Here is a 17,761-nt window from a genome sequence, read left to right as displayed (position 1 = left end):
GTATTCCTTGGGGGAGGGGTGAGCAGGTATTAGAGACTCTGCTTTATCCACATATAAGTGGATAGTGATGGCTGGGCTTTCAGGAGACAGTCTTTCAACCTTTCTAGCAGAAGAAATGACTGAGGGGCATTGGTTGGGCTGGATATTATGGGGAAGAAAATCGAAGGAAATTGAAATGTTGGGAAAATTTTGCAATTTAACTTGGTAGAGAGATAAGGGTTAAAAGCAAAAGAGAAGTCATGAGGGTTGATGGAATGGAAATTGCAAAAAGGCTGAATGGTGGAGAACGGGGGGGTCTAATGGATGGTGCTGAATGGGACCACTTGAAGGTTAGTGCTGGAAAAAGTCAGCAGTAGAGAGCCTCTAGACAGTGCATGCCAAATAAACAGTCTTTGTTAATGAGGAAAAGAAAAAGATCGGGGCAGCAGAGGAACAGAATTGGTAAAATGGATGCAGAATGACTAAGAGGGTGATATGGGTCATCAGCATTAATCAGCAACAGTAAGAAGAGAAAAGTGGGGAATCAAAACCCAAGGAGGAAGGTGATGGACTTGAGTGAAGGGGAGGCATTTGCAGGGCTGGGAAAAGAAGGGAAGGGACAAAATGAGAAATGAGCAATCCTTGAAAAGAGGAGAAGGAGGAAGAAGAGCAGGAGGAAGGAGAAAGGGGAGGAAAAGGTCAACTCACTGAGTCTGATCCCAATCAGGGAAAAGCTGAGACAGAGGTGCTTCATTAGGGTTTGAAAGCTGTGCTCAAGATTTCAGGACCTGTAAGAATGGAAGTATGAATTGACTGTAGCTAACAGGTTTTTAAAGCTGGAGGGTGTGCTGGGGTGACAAACAGAGGGCAGGAGGTCTGAGCAGTATGCAGGGTACAACTGCGGGAGCTCTTATGGTTGGGGAGGGACAAAGAGCCAGAGCTGGGGAAAAAAAGCATGAAAGGCAAGGAGGGAAGATAGAGTCAAACACGATTATGCACGCAGGGACATGTCTTCTAGATGTTTTTGCAACAAAAGAGCACGTTCAACTCACCTCAATTAAATATTAACTTTATTACCATGACTTAAGGCCATGTTTCTGGCAGTAAAATTTCTGTTGACTGTGTATGCTGGAATTTCACCAGAGTTTATACACTACAATCCACATCCTAATGTGAGTGCTAGTCCGCATTTCTTTGTCATTAGCATTTTCATTAAAGGTAGCACAAATACGGTACCTGAAGCTCACAGGAGCATAGTCACTGGTAAAGCTGCAAGTAGACCTAGACTTAACGGGTGAGGATATTCAAACTTTTGGGACTGCAGGACAGTCTGTGGCTCTTGAAGATGGATTCTGCCTTTGGCTTCTTGGCCTGATGAAGCAGGCAAGAAAAGTCACAACTTACTTGACTTACTGAGTGCGCCCATTCGATGAATGTGGAGGTTCCTCTGACTGTGGCAAGGGGATCTGAATGTGCTTGGTGTTGCTGCCGTATGTGGTGTCTTAGCCAATGTTTACAAAGCAAATGGAATGAGTAGATGCTACTGACAAAGTTGCCTGCTCACCCTGAGCACCCAGGCTAAGGGTGGCTGCAGATGTACCCAGCAGCATTGCACAACCCCAGGGCCCAGGAGCAAGCTTCAACCTGGGCATGGCCCAAACAGGCCACAGTTGTCCCGCATGGAAGGAAAAAAATGTGATTTTCATAGAGGATAATTGTATTGAGCAACAATAAACAAAAAGGCTTTTACGAGCTTCTTTCACATAGTGAGGTCCCAAGTCTCCACTTACCTAAGTGAGTCACAGGTCAGACTGTATGCGTGCAGAATAAATCTTCCTAAGCACCACAGGGGTGGCAAGAGGTATTCGGGATGTCAGGACGGTGCCCTGCCTCCTGTGATGTGTGATCAGTATGAACAGGGTGTGAGACAGGCAGCAGCTCCTCAACACACCTGTGTCTACACTGCTCTGCTCCTCTCTGCCTTGTAATGTGCCAGGCTGCAGCCCTCCCTAGTATTTTAAAGTCTGTTCTCCGACCTGTGTTTTACCACAGGTGTGTGCAGATCCTTGCTGGAGGTGCTGAGAATATGTCTTCCCATGGTCAGTCTTTATTGCTCTTGGAGAGCTCTGGTTTTCTGCAGGGAGTTGTCGGCAAGCTTACATTTTTGGTAAGCAACAAGACCAACTGGCAAACAATTTTAGTTTTTACTGTTTGCTAACCTTATGAGCCTAAGTAAGAAAAATCCTGTGCAAATTCCTGTGCAAATTCCTGGCCATTCACATGGCCACCTGCCTCAGGGAAAGTTTATCAGGTACACTGTCTGGTTGATATACAGGGCACTGTATAAAACCTACAGCTCTGAGGAATGTGGAATGAACTGCCAGAAGCCCTGAGTAAGTACATGAAGTATTGCTAAACTGGAGGCACTGGTGGCCTTGTCTGTTGGCTTTCGCATGAGAATGAGAAAAGCCCAGGGCAAGCATTTTGTTTACAGAACAGTTTCAGGGCTTTTTTTCCTTCCTCTGTCTAGAGCATTATCTGGAGTTTCAACAGTGGCTTTTTGATTCCTGACATCTCCCAAAGATGGGTTTCTGATGGTGTGCCAATGGGAAGAGAGGCACAATTAAAACACATTAGGGATTTGATCACTAGCAGCGATCCTGCTAGTCTGTGGGCTGTGGGGTTGCTGAGAGCAGGTTCTGGTGTCCATCCATTGGCCTTTACCAAGGAGACTGAAATCTGAGTCAAATCCTAGCATTTCCATCTGTAGATCACTGAGGTTTTGGGTTGGTTGTTTGTTTGGGTTTTAAAGGAAAATATGTTATTTATATTTGTATATTTATACACATATATAAACAGTATGTGCACTATAAGTATCAACACAAATCAGTCTCAGTGCTGGATTTTTAATTCCCAAAGCACTGCCAGTTACCATCTTTATCTCTGTTTTAGGGAGGTGATCTTAATGGGATCATTTTACCCACTGTGCCATATTTTTTTTCTCTCCTCCTGTATAGCAGAAATACACTCTTGAGGAGTGCCACAAAAGACAAGCTGTTAAAGAATATACCACATATATAAATAAGGTGCATGAAGCATCTCTGCCTCTGCATTTTCCAACAGACAGAACAAGGTTTTTTTCTAAACAAATAAGTTGTGTAAAAAATACAGGCTCTCTGAAGAAAATTAAAGCAAAATTGCTGACAATGCAGTCTACTTACCTATGGGCGGTGTAATAAACTTAATTTTGTGAAAAATGACATGTATCTGTAAGCCTAGAAGTTTAAGTTCTCAATAAAGCCTCATATTGGTAATAGTGAAAACCAGTTAAAGACCTCAACTCTCAGTGCATGCTGTCAGTACACAAAACATGGACTGCACAGGGGATTTGTAAGCTGGGGTGTAAGTTTATAGTATCTCTGGACACACCTTAATGTTTTTAATACATAGGCAACTGTATGTTCTCTGTTTTGTTGTACTACAAAGTAATCAGAAAGGATCCTGCTGCAGTTCGGGAGCTGTAGTTGTGCTACCACAGGATGGATACAAGGTCATTTGTCCCCTGTGCCCCAGGAATACCCACAAATGGGTCAGACAAACCCTTTGCAGAGCTGCGGCTGGTGCAAAGAGGATTAGATAAGCTTGCTAGTTGTTGCTGTTGTGCAAGTTTCTTTCGGAGTTGTCTGTTCAAAGCTGGCTCACTGCTTCGCCATCTTCAGAGGTTCACCTTTGCCTTCTTTTGGCACTGGTGCCAGTTTTTGGGGCCTCCATGCTCTCTGCTGGCTCTGTCTGTGTCAGTCAGTGAGTTTGGCACTGTGGCCCAGGATCCTGGCACAGGATGCATGTTTGCAAGGGTGCAGAGTGAGTGGTCTGTGGAGCACCAGGGCATACAAGAGCCAGTTCAGAGCACTAGACAGCTGGATGCAGAGATGTTGGAACCATGGAAAAGCAGAAGGGGTGAACCCTCTTTTGGCCAACACCAGGAGCTTTGAATGACAGGCAAGGTGGATGAACCAGACTTTCATTTTCACTGCATTTCTACATTGTTCAAATGTAGGTTTCAGCCACAAATACCAAAACACAGGAAGGACTTAGCTTCTGCCTGAGCTCTGATGAGGGGGCACTGCTTCTATGTCTTCTAAAACTGTAACATGAACAGTGTGAGATGAACATCATTCTATTGCTCCTTCTGTAGATCCAAACCACTTATATCACATTTCCTCTTCATCTAATCTTATCTGTTTTGTGTTGCAATCCTTCCTGCGCTTCCCTATTTCCAAATCAAAGCACAATCTTTCTGAAAAATAATCTGAAAGCTGCCTCCATTTTGAAACGTGGCCTGTTTCAAACAAAGAACGTCAGGTGGTGGTTAACACATTGGTTTGTTAATCCTTACCTGGAAAGTAACCAGTGCCAAGATCATTGCATTCTTAAAGCTCCTGCAAATGTCAATCACTATTAAATAAAGGTTTCTTCTGAGTTCACACATACTATTGTATGCATGTGTGCAACAGGGTGTAGAACAAGCCAGGCAAGAAGCAAAAAGTATACAAATGACTGGTTTTGCAGGAAAAGCACCAGTATAAAGCTTAGGAAACCTGGGTTTGTGTCCCTGCCTTGCCATAGAAAATGACATGCATGAGTTAACAACAGTACGGTCAGCTGGTTTTTGTGGGTATCTGTTTTGTGGTTACTGGTCTCTGCTGGTATAGCTGAACATCCCATTGGGTTGTGAGGTCTAATAGGGCCAATCTTTGGGGAGCTTTGGCAAATCTCAGGGATTTTTCTGTGTTTGGCTTAGGTCTTCATTTTGATAGGGTTGGGCAGTTGTGCTGTGGGAGTCCTGGAGAAGGATGAGGGAAGGTTCACAGCTGGATGCCTAACCTGAACCTCTGGCAGCCCCTGGGCTCCTTGCCTCAGGTCCCCTTCCTTCAGTCCCACAGTCCCGGGCTGAGGGGGACTCCGTGAAGTGCTGCAATGGCACAAGCTGTCAAGGAATGGGGAGGGGGCACTGCCCAGCAGGCTGCATTTCATGATCCAGCTGTGTCCCTGGGAAGTGAGAGCAAGGTTCTGCTGACAGGGTGGTGAGGAGCACTTGCTGTGAAACTCCAGGGACAGGGGAGAGCCAGGAGTCCCCAGGATGCTGGTGGGACAAGTCCCAGGTTTCTGCTTCAGATCACTGGTTTTGGAAGAGCAGTTTGAAATGCACTGCTAAAGTGCCTGTAGCTTTAGTGTTCATAAGTAGGTATAACTGTTGTAGCCCACCCCAGAAAAAAGTGTCCACACAATATAACCCGCAGAGATCTGGGACTGTAACTGCTCCAAGTGCATGGAACTTTGCATCCAAAATTTTCCGTTGTACAAGCAGATGTAAAAGGAAGAAGACAGAGCAGCTCTGGTTAATAAGGATGTCCCGAATTTCCTCTGAGGAGATTATTTTTATTTGCTCATAATTTTGCAAAGCTTTGCATTGCATGGCAAGATGCCTGAGGCCTGTGAATTGTTCTGCATTTACCTGTATAGAGGCCCAAGAGTCACTTAGCTTAAAATTATTTGACCGCTTCTGAAAATCCAAGCTAGAAAATTTGGTTTTTTTCAGATGTTTGCAACTTCTTCCTAAGGCTTCCTAAGTGACTTGACCTCAAGCACAGAAGTGGCTCTTGTGCAGGGGTCAAAGCAGAATTTAAACCTTTGAAAACATGATTTCCACGTGTTTAGTGGATACTTCAACTTTTAGCTTCCAAGTCCCCGAATCCACTGCTGACACTGCCTATGCTCTGAGAAAAACTTGAGTCACAGTTCTAGCATGAGCCTGCTGGACTCTCTGCCCTGAGTTCAAGAGCAGTCTATAGAGCATCTAAAGATAAAGAAAGCAAAGAAACAGGTACTGGGGTGTGGGGCTCCTGAAGAGCAGGTTGGACCTAGTGGGAAGGACAGAGAGAGAAGAGAGACAGAGGCAGGAGAGGGAAGAGAACTGTCTGCCTTGAAAAGCTGATGAAGAGTCAGAAGGCTGATGGAAAGGAGGATTTGATAACTCAAACAATTGACTGAGAAGTGCTGGCTGGACAGGGAGACAGCACATTTGGGAGCAAGGTCTGACATGGGGAGTTGTACTCAGAGCCAGCAAGGCAGGCATTCTCAGGGCTAGAGGCAACGACAGGAGGAAGGAAAAGTGGGGAGTTTGAGGCACTGCTATTGGACAAGGGCAGGAGCAGAAGAAAGGGCAGGTAATCCAAGAAGCCTGGACACAGCCCAAGCCAGAGCACCTGGGGATCTGAATCCAAGGGTTTTCACCACTCCAACTTTCCCTTGAGAAGCTGTAAGGAGTCCCCCACTCCTGCCTTTTCCGTCTTTCTCTGCTGCTGCCCTGCCTCTGTCATTTACTGTTCCTTTGTGAAACAGAAGTCCATGCAGTAAATATCATGCGCTACCCCTCTGGTGACACACGCATCAGCAGGATGCCTCATGATGGAATTTGGGGTTGGGTTTCAGTTTGCTTCAAAAAAAAAAAAAAAAACAGGGAAGCTTAGGAAACCGTGCACAGCTATATCCTCCTCATAAAAAATATGAGGTGTGGAATTCAGATAGTGCCAGATTTATAGTCTGCACAATCCCAGTTTGCCTTCTGTTATGTATATTATTATAGTATGATCCTGGTTTTTTGACACATTCAGTACTGATGAGGTTTTTTGAAGGAGCCTTGCCATATGCCATGCATAAAAATGAGGGTGGACAATGAACTTTAAATATTTAATTTTTTTTCCTCCTACATCCTCCAGGATGTAAATGGTTCATGCTCTTGAATTCTTTTGCTCTGAAAACAGATTTATTACTCTTTGGCTTTTTAGTGGTGTTCATTGCTATAACATTTAAATACTTACAAAAAGTAATGAGATAATCTGCATAACTAGCAGCCATTTGATATTTATTTACTAAAAAAATAGGGACATAGGATATAAATTAAGAAGCTTGCCATGGTTTTGATTATACAGTTTAGGATGCCAGAGCCAGGCACAGGTGAACTTGCTTAGTTAAAGGTCATCTTCACTTAACAGAAAGTGTGCTTTAGGGTAAACAAGATCTAGCTATAGGCTTATATCAAGCTAAGAGGTTATGTTGGGTGATCAGAAATACATGTACACAAATAAGTTGAAGTGTTATGTCCATGTTTTCAAAATAATGCAACCTTTTTTTTTATTATTTAGAATGAAATTTCATTTAGAAAATGTCAACAAATTTAACAATAGAAATGGGGTAAAGAATTCAGAAATTAAATGTTTGCCTTGAGGCAAAACAAATTGTCTCCTTTTCTTGTTTTATTTGCACTTCAGCTACTAATATAAGTCAGTCACGCTGCTCGCCTCATGACTCTACTTTCCAGAAAACTTAGTTTTGCTTAAGAGCCACATTTTCAAAATGCATTTCCCAGACAGTCCCCTTGCCGCTCTAAGTGCTCATTGCTTCTGCAAGCAAATTGCAGTTCAGAAAATGTTCCCATCTGGAAACAGGGAACATGCCATTGGTCACCATCTGTACAAAGCCTGGTTTAAATGACTTGGCCTGTGATACACAGGATCCATGTGCAGAAACTTGTAATCAAGAGCCTCTTTATTTGCCTTAGCTGTGGGTTCCCCTTTCCTGCGGTGCAGGGGTCAAAGCAGATGCTGTGTCACCTCTATTGTCTCTGGCAGAATGGTGGGGACAGCAGCCACTGTTGGTGTCTGAGCCCAGCTTCTCTGCAGGAGCAAGGCCACCATCCTCTGTACTGCATGTCAAGCGAAGGAGGCCACTGTCTCCCACGAGCATCCAAAGCAGTGCAAGATCAAATTTGCAGCACCCACGTTCCCAATATGAGGTGCTCCAGTGAACCTCTGGCACTTCACCAGGGAAGGAGCACATTGCACCACTCACTCCCCCATGCACAAGTCTGCAGGATCCACCCAGACCCAGGCTGGCGCCTTCACTTGGTGAAGCATGGGAGTGAGGGCAGTGGCACCACTTGTCATGTTGGAGGGTACCCAAGGAAAGCCCTGGATGCCTCTGTCCCTCCTGGGCTGTAGAGCTCTGTTGGAGCCAGGAACAAGTGGCTGGGGTGGGGAGATGCCAGCCCCCGGCCACTGCGTAGTCCCCCCACTGGATCTGTGGGGTCAGGAGGAGAACTCAAAAGTAGAGGCAGAGCAACCTCCCTCATTCACAGCAAATGGCTTAAGATAAGGACAAAAGTGCCTGTCCTGAGTGGGCTGCAACACGGCAAGTCATGCTACAACCTTCATTGTGCAAACCTGAGGTGTGAACATATTTGTGGAAACTAACGTGTGAATGATTCACAAACAGAGAAAAGGACTCCCCCAAAAAATAGAAGAGTTTGCACCTCTAACAGGAGACAAAGCATTTAAAGTCTTCTCCTAACCCATGGTGGTAGCAGTACACTCCCTTGCATGCGCCTGCGCCCATCCTTGTCTGCACTTCCTCTGTTCTTCTGTGAGACCACAGGCTCTGAGGAGGATCTGAAATACCTGGTGATTGCTTTGTAACACAATAGTAACTTTTCAAGAGATGCAGGGCTGACATTATCATTTAATGTCTGTCCATTCCTCTGTTCATTTAATGGAACAATCATAGAGAATGCAAACCCCCCTCTTTCCATCTTCAAAGCTTTTATCAGGTCTGTAGGCTGGCCCAGCTGTGTTGGCCAGATCATATTTAGCTCCTTCCTCTCTGTGTGCTTCACCCCTGCTTTCTCACACTGACAATACTAGGGGCCATAACTGACCACTGTACTAGGAAACATTCTTCATCTGCTGGCCAGATTTTACCTGTCTAGGCTGTACATTAAGTGTGCTGATAAAACAAACAGGGAAAACACAGCCTGAGTTTTGTGTTAGCCAAGGCAGCTTGCAGTAGTGACCATCAAGCAGCAGCTCACAGCCACCTGGGCAGTCTAAGGCTGGCAAGGAGAGCCTGTGCCTGCACAGGTTATGCTCAGTTACTTGAAACTGGGGAAAATCAGCATGTGGTTTTTTGGCTTTCAAAGCTGAATTGGCATCAACCCCCTTGGAGATAACATGCATTTTTACTCTTGTACTTGAACAGAGTGGGGTTTTTTTCCCTTTGTATTCTCTCTCTATTCAGGCTTTGATTTAATATTCCTTCTCTCCCTCTGTTTTGGTTACTTTGTGTCTTAGAGCTTAGCGATTTCCTGCTCGTATATTGAAAGTTTTTAATGAAGAATTTCAGCAACACTCAGAGTTACCAGTAAAAACCCTCTGCAGATTTTGACAGAAGGAGTTATATGAAATTACTTCTAATCTCTTTATCCTTGTCACACCACTCTGCTATGCAGTAATACACCAAAGAATTTCCAGAAAGCAAAGGTTGGCGACTTACAATACCTACCCACTTGGTTGAAAAAAATAATTAATAAAGGAATTGGGAGGTGAATTCAATCTGCTGCCTTGTTAGCTGGGGGACAAAGGAGGGGAAAAGTGGGGAGAGAAGACTGCAAAAAAGTAAATGTTTTTTCAGTTTAATTTTATTTTTTTCAAATAAAAACTTGAGGCCAAACAAGCCATTTCCCTCAAAAGTTTAGATCATGTCCTGAAAGCTAAAAAATGAAGTGTTTTGGTTGACTTTATCATGGCAGCTATCAATGGCATGTGGTTAATCCCTGTTAGAGTGGCAAAGCTGCAAAACAAGTAACAGTATGTCCTTGAGTGCACCAGTTCTGTGCCTGACAGGTTTTAATTTTTTACCCCGTTGCATAATGCTGGCATGCACATCTGACATGTAGTGTATGAAACTGTCTGAGTAGGGCTTGGTCCTGCTTCCATTCAAGCCAAGGCCAATGCTCTTCCAGTTCTCAACAGAGGCAAGGTCATGGCATGTGCTGGAGCTGAGAGCAGCCCAATGGGGAAGCCAGGCAGAAATATTTTGGACTAGGTCAGCTGTCTCCTACTCTAGTCCAGTCTTACCTGCACTTGTGCTAGGACTTAGCATTTGAAATACCATGGCAACTAATGACTTTCATCGCTTGTCTTTTGTTTTCTCAGATTTATTTCCTTGAAAATAAAAACAAGAAAAAGGGGAAAAAATCCCCAGTAATTATTTCCTCCTGAAATGCGCACGTACAGAAAACAACATATTGATTTTCTTGTCATCTGTGTTTGTCAGTCTTAGCCAAGCATTGTGTGTAGGTGTAATGTGATTTAAAAAAATAAGATGAAATGTGGGTGGGACTGAAAATGCAGTTGCTATTATTCATCTGTTTATGCCATCATACACGTGTGATCAGGCTGTGATCTCATGCAGCAGCCTAGGAACCTATGGATTGCTTGAATCATCCTTCTGTAAAAGAGCCAGGAGGTTTGTTATTTAATACTTCTACTAGATCAGCAAGATCTGTATATACTACATTTGTATTTCATAGCTACAGCCAGCCTCAGCCCACACACGTGATGAAACATCTGCATAGAAATCCATACCCGTACTTTTTTTCCTTACAATATGCAAGCTCATCAGAATTTCGGCTGGGGTAAAAATATGTGTAAACAGCTTACATACTTACCAAAAGTGAAGATTTTGTAAAAATAAAACTATTTGTAAGTTTGCAAAACAGACTGATCTGTATAAAAGTAAAAATTCCAAGAAAGATATTTCTGATTTTAAATCGTGAGGACTTTATGTGGAAATTTAAGTGCTTTAAAGTGCTGGGGGGGAAAAAAATAAACTGAAATTGATTTTTTATTTGGTTGAGAAAAGCAAGTGAAAAGAATTTTTGTTATTGCTGTTTCTGGGGTCAACTTGTGACAGAAGAAAAAAACGTTGTTTCTACACCTTTAGTTTTGATACACCTTCTCAGAAGGAGTAAAAATGTGGCACTGGCACTTGCTTGCCAAGGCATCCTCAGTTGAGTAGAGTAGGGAGTTTTTTCATGGGAGTCCAGTCCTGAATGCTCCTCCAGCTCTGTGGAAACTCACCTGTGATCTACACAGACCATCCAAAAATCTTAGGTACAGATCCCTTATCACATTTTTGCAGGCTCAACCACATTCCTGTTTCCACAGAGAGCAGTTCTTCTAGCTGCAGGCAGTATAAACTTGCAGTGCTAATTATTTGATCATCTGCCTCAGTATTTCCAGATGTAAAAGATTTCTTTATTTTGCTTGTTGAATAAGGTGTTTGGTTTTCTATCTCTGTTCCCCATTAGCTACATCTCTGCTAATAAATCAAACGCGCCCAGAATCGCTCTCTGGCACAGAGGCTGGTTGCCTCCAGAGGAGGATGCTGTGTCGCCTGCCAAAACCATATGGCTGCACCCACTCTGTGTGTAAGGTACGATCCAGAGCTCACCCCAATCCCTGGTCTGTGCCTGGGAGAGTGATTATCTGCCCTCTGGTTTGGGGAACTGGTATTTAAATGACATGGGTCCAAAGCGTGTCCGCTGTTCTGGACTTTAAAAGGTGCAACTGGTTTCTATTCCAATGGAATGCTCACTGACACGGTTTAACTTCACATACTTCTGTGGAGGTGGTTCTTACATATCTCCCTTCCTCATTGGCACTGATCAGCACAGCAGCCTTCTTACAGAGGCTACAAAATCAGAAAAATCAGGTGTATACTTATTATGTCCCCAAGCAAAGTATTTACATTCAAATAAAAGTATAATTAGTGCTAGCAACTTTAGCAGGTGTTCTAGAATGGGGCTGGGAGGGGAGAATGAAGCCATCAAGATAACAACCTGGGATCCATGGGATGTCTGCCCAGAAAGGAGTGAAACAAGGCAAAATGACAGGTAGCAGCAGATGCTGATGGAGAGGGCTGCTGGCTGCTGCTGAACCAAACAGTTTCACTGGGAATAAAGTCAAGAATTTCTAAGCAGGCATAAGACAGCAGTCTGTTTGCAGAGGGGGAGAAGGAGGAGTCTGGAGGCTCTAATGGCCTGGGTTTTGTGGGTTTTTTTTATTAGGGAGGAAACATTTGCTCAGCACAAATATGCTGTGGATCCAAGTTCAATTTTCTCTAATCTATTCTTACTGGGGATGCTATTGCAAGCAGTCCCTTATTGGCAGAAGAAAACAGTTGACTTCTGATTTATATGAAAATGTAAAGAAGCTGATTCTTTTTAACTGAGACCCCCCTGGAAGGACAGGGTAGAAAGTCATTGAGAGGCACTGACTTCCCAGCTGGTCAGCAATGAGACAACAATGAGACTTGTCCAATTTCTCAGTGTAGTAGCAGACAATCTTTCTGATCAAAGTGTGGAGTTGTGTTGTGCTTAGCCAGCTTCTGGTGCTATTTGTATATACCTGTTTAGTTGATGTGCTATAGTAGTAAACCTATAAAATAATAGAAAATACCCAGTTTTCCTTTGCAAGAAGAATACAGGAGATCAAGACCAACTTTTAACTAAAGCTGGTTTTGCCATCTGTATGTAGAATATATTCCCCTGTTACATCGCAATATTGAATTCAAGGGAGCACTTTTTTCTGATGGGTTATACTTGCCATCTGAGACTTTTGTTTCACCTATTAATTTTGTTATCCATTCCTTTCACCCACACACACTGGGGTAGCATTTTCAAGATTTAACAGCAGCAGCTTTGTTTTCTCAGTTATGTCTAGTTTAACTAACATCTAATCCTCTTAGCTCTTATACCCTCACAAACAGGGATTTGTTTGGCTAAAAACTTTTAATTAGTCCAATCACATGGAGCAGGTATTTAACAACCCCAAGGCAAACCCATTTCAGACATCAGAGGTGTCTCACCACCAGATTGGGAGAGCTAATTCTAGGAGCCTTTTGCTGCAGGCTGCAGAACTTGAATAACAGGGTTGGTGAGCAACTGGCACCCAGTTTTTCTACATAAGCGGGCAGCATTCTTTAATGGTAATTTGCTGTCTCCAAACAGTGTTTCATGATCCTTCACTAACCCCTCATCTCTGCTCTCCCTCCAAAGCAGCCCCTCAGTTTTCGCTTGCACGAGTCAAACTAGCTCTGAAGAAAGGCAAGGATCTTCTCATGGAGTTGTTAAGACTGGTGAAGACCTGGCAGGTTACTGGAACAAATAAACACGTAAACAGTCTGACTGCGGATAGAACCTGCTGAACTTTTGATCTTAGTAATTTGAATCCAGGAGGAACATGGCATGAGCAGTATATGGGTCCTAACCCAGGAAGCACAGGGTCACTGCTGCAGGGCAGGCAAGGCTGGGGGGAAAATGCTGATGCTGATGGGGCCTGTGCTCCTGTGGTGTGTGAAATCAATGAGAAAAGGAGTGGCTATCACAAAGCGGAAGAACGGATAATTGTGAAAAAGCAGGAATAAATGCTTGCATAATATGCTAAACGTGTAATTACTAACTTGAGACTTGCTCTGCCACAGAACCAGGGCCCCGGCTGTGCAAAGCCCACCCCTGAGCCCATCTGTAAGTGATTCTCGGGTCCAAGCTCTTTCTCCAGCAGTCTCTCAGAGGGATCCTGGGGGGATATGTGAAGTATTTAGCAGTGCTCCTCCAGCAGGTCTCTGGGGAAACCAGAGCAATATTGTGATCAGCTGAGACTGGAGGGAAAGACCATGAGTGGTGACTCACAGGGGTATCACTTCAGTGCACTTTTCCAGCAGTATTATCTTCCTCTTCTGTGTCTCCTGCCTCTATGGTGTTTTTGAAACACCTGTGTCTGGACAAGTGATGTTGATCAAGTCACCCCCATTGAGCATGCTGCCATGGAGTTATTTTTGGTCTATATTATCATCTTAAATTTGCTTTGGAAAAATCTCAAAACATAGTAAACATAAGTAAGTAAATAAATGAGAAATAATACCAGCATCTTTAGTTTAAAGTTGAAGAGAGGTGAGCCCTCTATATCTACCACTTTCAGCCCTGAATTTGCAATATCATGAGAGCTTTCCTAGGCATTAGCTTTAACTGTTTGCCAATTAACCTGAGGTATTTGATACATTTGTCCCAACATTCTCCACATATTCGTTCCTGGCTCCAGCTGCTCTTCTTTATGATGCCAGTGCTTCCTCTCAGAGCTGGGTGGCCCTGCCTCAGCAGGGGATCAGATGCCTGGAAGGTCTGCATAGTGAGCAGGGCAGGACATGCTTTTGAGATGCTTCACAGACCTGTGAGGAATATGACTGGCCAAGCTGTTTTTTACAGATGTGATTATTATGAGCTGCCCCTGCTGTAAATAATTAAAAATGCCCTCCTGTCCCAGTATGGGAGGTAAATTGGGTAGCCATATGGTGCACATGTAAACACAGGGTACCCAGTTTAAACATACTTGGTTGGGTTCTAGCTAGACATAAAATCAGTTTTTAAAGAAAATTATTCCAATGAATGGATGTAAAATCAATTGAAGGTACATTGCCTGAACAAGATCTGCTTGATCAGGCAGGATTATAGCCCACTTACTATGGAGAAGTTAAAATAATGAAAACATGGAGCATTAGAAATCATTCCTTAGGAAGCAAGCTTTTTAAAAAGTCTTCTGACTGAGCTCGTCCTGAATTTTTGGCTTTCAGAGGGCAACTGAAAAACTTAGTAGCATCACATGCAGACATTTGCAGGTAGAAATAAATATATGAGTGCTTGCAGTGTTGATGACCATTAAAAGGTCTGCTTTCTGGCTTACCTACAGCTAACTGAAAGTAAGCCATAAACCAAATTATAATGTGGCAGAATGATGTGATGGAAGGGAAACGTGATGTCAGGAAATATAATTAAAAGCTACTGAGTGTACCAAAGTAATGAGGGGATCTTACCCTTAATATCCCAAGTTTAACATACCAGGTAAGGCAAAATCTTTGGTATTTTGCAGAATACCATGAAGAGAACAATTCAGCACTCACACTCTGGCAATTAAATATTTGGCACCAGTGTCTCACACCAAGCTTTGTGTGGCTGTTGTGCTCAGCATGCTCAATGTCCAACCAGTGAGTGAGGCCTGAAGTTTTGCCACAAGGATGTGCAGGGACCCTGGGCAACAAGAACATTTTAGTAAATTCCCTAATCCCTTGGAAGAAAGCAGCCAAAACACATGTGATAGTCAGCTTCTGGCTGAGTAGGCTCAGGCTCAGGTAGAGACCACTATGGGGGTTTCTTTGATTCAGGTCTATAAAATCCAGGGTGATATGAAGTGGATGGTTTGGGGTGAGCTGTTCACAGTCTCTCCCAATGCAAGAGGTAGTGACTGTTAGACAAAAATTTAGGCGCCATTTTCAGAATAAAAGGAGATATTTCTTCATGCAGCAAATACTGGATTTGTGAAACTCTTTACCAAAGGGTATGACAGTTGCAGCAATTTTTTTCAGACACTCAAAGGAAGACTGGGCAAGTACTTGGAAGAGAGGTCCACCATTGGGCAAACTGGATCAGGCTGGAGGAGCCCCCTGAGCTGAAAATGGCTGGAGGTGGGGAGAGGACTTGCAGAAAAGATCAATTATGTTCATCCTATTCTTGCTGTTCTTCTAGGGTCACTGCTGTGATCAGGTTTTTGGTCTCTGCTGCAGACAGGTTACTGGGCTACAAGAGCCCCAAAAGTCTGGAATAATAACACTGTTCTTTTATTTTTATTTGAATTGTGAGCCAATTGTGTACAACTTTTCTGATGTGTAGATGAGTTCAAGGTGCTCTGTCTTCCCATCTGTGCCTGAGCTGGAGGGGAGAGCACTGCAGGGAGCAGTGGTGCCACAGCACCTCTGGGAAGCAGGTCGTTCCCTCAGCTACACCATGGCTATAGCTACCAGATGCATGGGGAGACATAGGAGTAGGGCTCAGTGGCCAGAGCAGCATTGCATGATGGTGTATTTTGTCTGGGGTCCAGTAAGTTGCAGGCTATGCTTTGTGAAGCCATGTGCTGTAGTGCTCCCATTTATTTACGCTAGGATGGTTTTTTAACCCTGTTAAACTAGCCTGACAAGACTGCCCCAGCCAAGAGGACCTTCTTCTCTGCCTCTTCTGTCCCACTTTGTCCCTCTTTTTATGCATAGGAAGACTCAGAACTGAGCTCTGTGCTCTCTTCTATGAAACGAAAATAACTTTTGAAAAGTTTGTGGATTAACAAATGACCCCAAGTTCTTCCTTTGTCCTCTAAATAAGTAAAACACACATCACAGCAATACAGCAAAACTTGGATTGCCCTTGTGCTTGAGAACATATAGCAAGAAACATTATACTCAGTAGTTTAAATTAACTTGCTTATCTTCAGACTACCAGGGAAAAAAACCCATTATTTATCCCCCTCTCTTATACTGCAACAAAGATAAGCACTTTGTTAAAAACATGAGTGCAATTCCATTGCCTTAAACTCTGAAGCTGTGAGGAGGGGAAACTCTGACAAGCTGTTTCTGGCCCACTGTGTTTTGTGGGTTTGTCATCTGAGTGCCGATGTGGCAAAGTACATGCAATATATATTATGAAATAAGAAAAAACCACTCTGATATTCCTATGGCTTAGTAATTGTAAAAAATTATTTAAATAAATATTCTAAAATTTAAAAAATATAATAAATAATTTTTACTTACAAATACTTTTTAAAAAAGGGGTACTGCAGTTTTTGTGCCCACATATATACACAAAATCATGAGAATTGAGTCAAATGTGTGCACAGATGCATGTCATCATAAGATGTGAGCTTCTTTTCTGTGGCTGCAGGGAGCTAAGGCATGTTTTCACATGGGCTTTTTTGATATAGGTGTATATGTGTACTGCCTGGAATACAGGCTTTTATAAAAGTTTTATAAATGGTATATGCATTATTTGAGGTGCATTAACTGCTATATAACTTCTAGGTTTTGCTTCAGATGGGATAAAGCAACTTATTCTTGATATTGCTTGAAGCTCTGCTGTGAAGCCCTCTGAAGCAGTATCACTACCTTGACTCTAGTGGAACTGTGCTAATTTGTTCTAATAAAGAATGAGGACTTGTTAGATTAAAAGAAATTGTGTCAAACCATGATCTGATATCCCAGGGATGTCAGTGGATTCTGACTGATACATGAATTTGCATGACTGAGCACGGTATTTTTTCTTTAGGTTAGAAATGCAGGCATTTATCTTGGATACTCCTTCAGCATCTTATTCACAAGGCAAAAAGGATCTTGGAGACACAGGTTTCTAAAAGAATGTCACCAAAACATGATAGGGCTGAAACCCCTTTTTGAGTGCCTGTCATAGTCCCACCATTCCCTTCTTCACTCAATTGGAATGAAATCAATAGAAATTTTAGTTTCTAGAAATCAGTTTGCCCTGAATGTGTTTCTAGTGGGGCCATGAGAATTCCTCTCACCTTCTCTGGAACATAATTTATCTTCTTTCCTTCCTCACATATACTACTTCACATAGGCCTACAGGTGGCAAGAGAGGGATTTTAGCAGAACTAGGACGGTACAACCCCCTTACCTCCATTTCCAGTTATCATATAGAAGGAGCAGAGCTCTAGAACTAAACAGACATGGATTCCCTGCGTTGGCTTATCCCATACACCACTCAAGGGAGGTTAATCCAGGGCATGGGACATGTTAGACTGTTTGCTTGCTAGAAATAAATTCCCTCGGAATACCCACCAGCACCTTTAATGGCTGAAGAAGTCCAGAAGCTTACAGAGCTCCTGATAGCCAGCACCATCAAGAGTAGTGCAGGGATGGAGTGAACTTGGTTTTAACAGTGGCGATTCCTCAGTACAACTCTGGGGTTATAAATCCATCTCTCCTTTGCTTCTTCCCTCAGAGATACAGCATCACAGGTGGGAGATCTGCACACCAAAGGAGCTACACACTA

General features: G+C 43.2%; 1 protein-coding gene across 4 annotated transcripts in view; it reads left to right on the top strand.

Annotated features, from left to right (window-relative positions):
- Positions 1-17,761, top strand: part of RBM47 (RNA binding motif protein 47) — a 76,566-nt gene that overhangs the window by 5,572 nt on the left and 53,233 nt on the right. For 2 of the 4 annotated variants that reach the window (XM_032109307.1, XM_032109308.1), the window contains one exon: positions 11,186-11,310. The exons of the other annotated variants lie outside the window; for them this stretch is intronic. In XM_032109307.1, the coding sequence (XP_031965198.1) occupies positions 11,285-11,310 (26 nt within the window). In that variant the 5' untranslated portion in view covers positions 11,186-11,284. The remainder of the gene's footprint in view (positions 1-11,185; positions 11,311-17,761) is intronic. 4 annotated transcript variants of the gene reach the window in all.

Source organism: Corvus moneduloides, chromosome 5, assembly GCF_009650955.1.
Source record: "Corvus moneduloides isolate bCorMon1 chromosome 5, bCorMon1.pri, whole genome shotgun sequence".
Lineage (NCBI taxonomy): Eukaryota > Metazoa > Chordata > Aves > Passeriformes > Corvidae > Corvus > Corvus moneduloides.
Note: the sequence above shows the minus strand (reverse complement) of the source record. Positions and strands in the feature narration are given on the sequence as shown.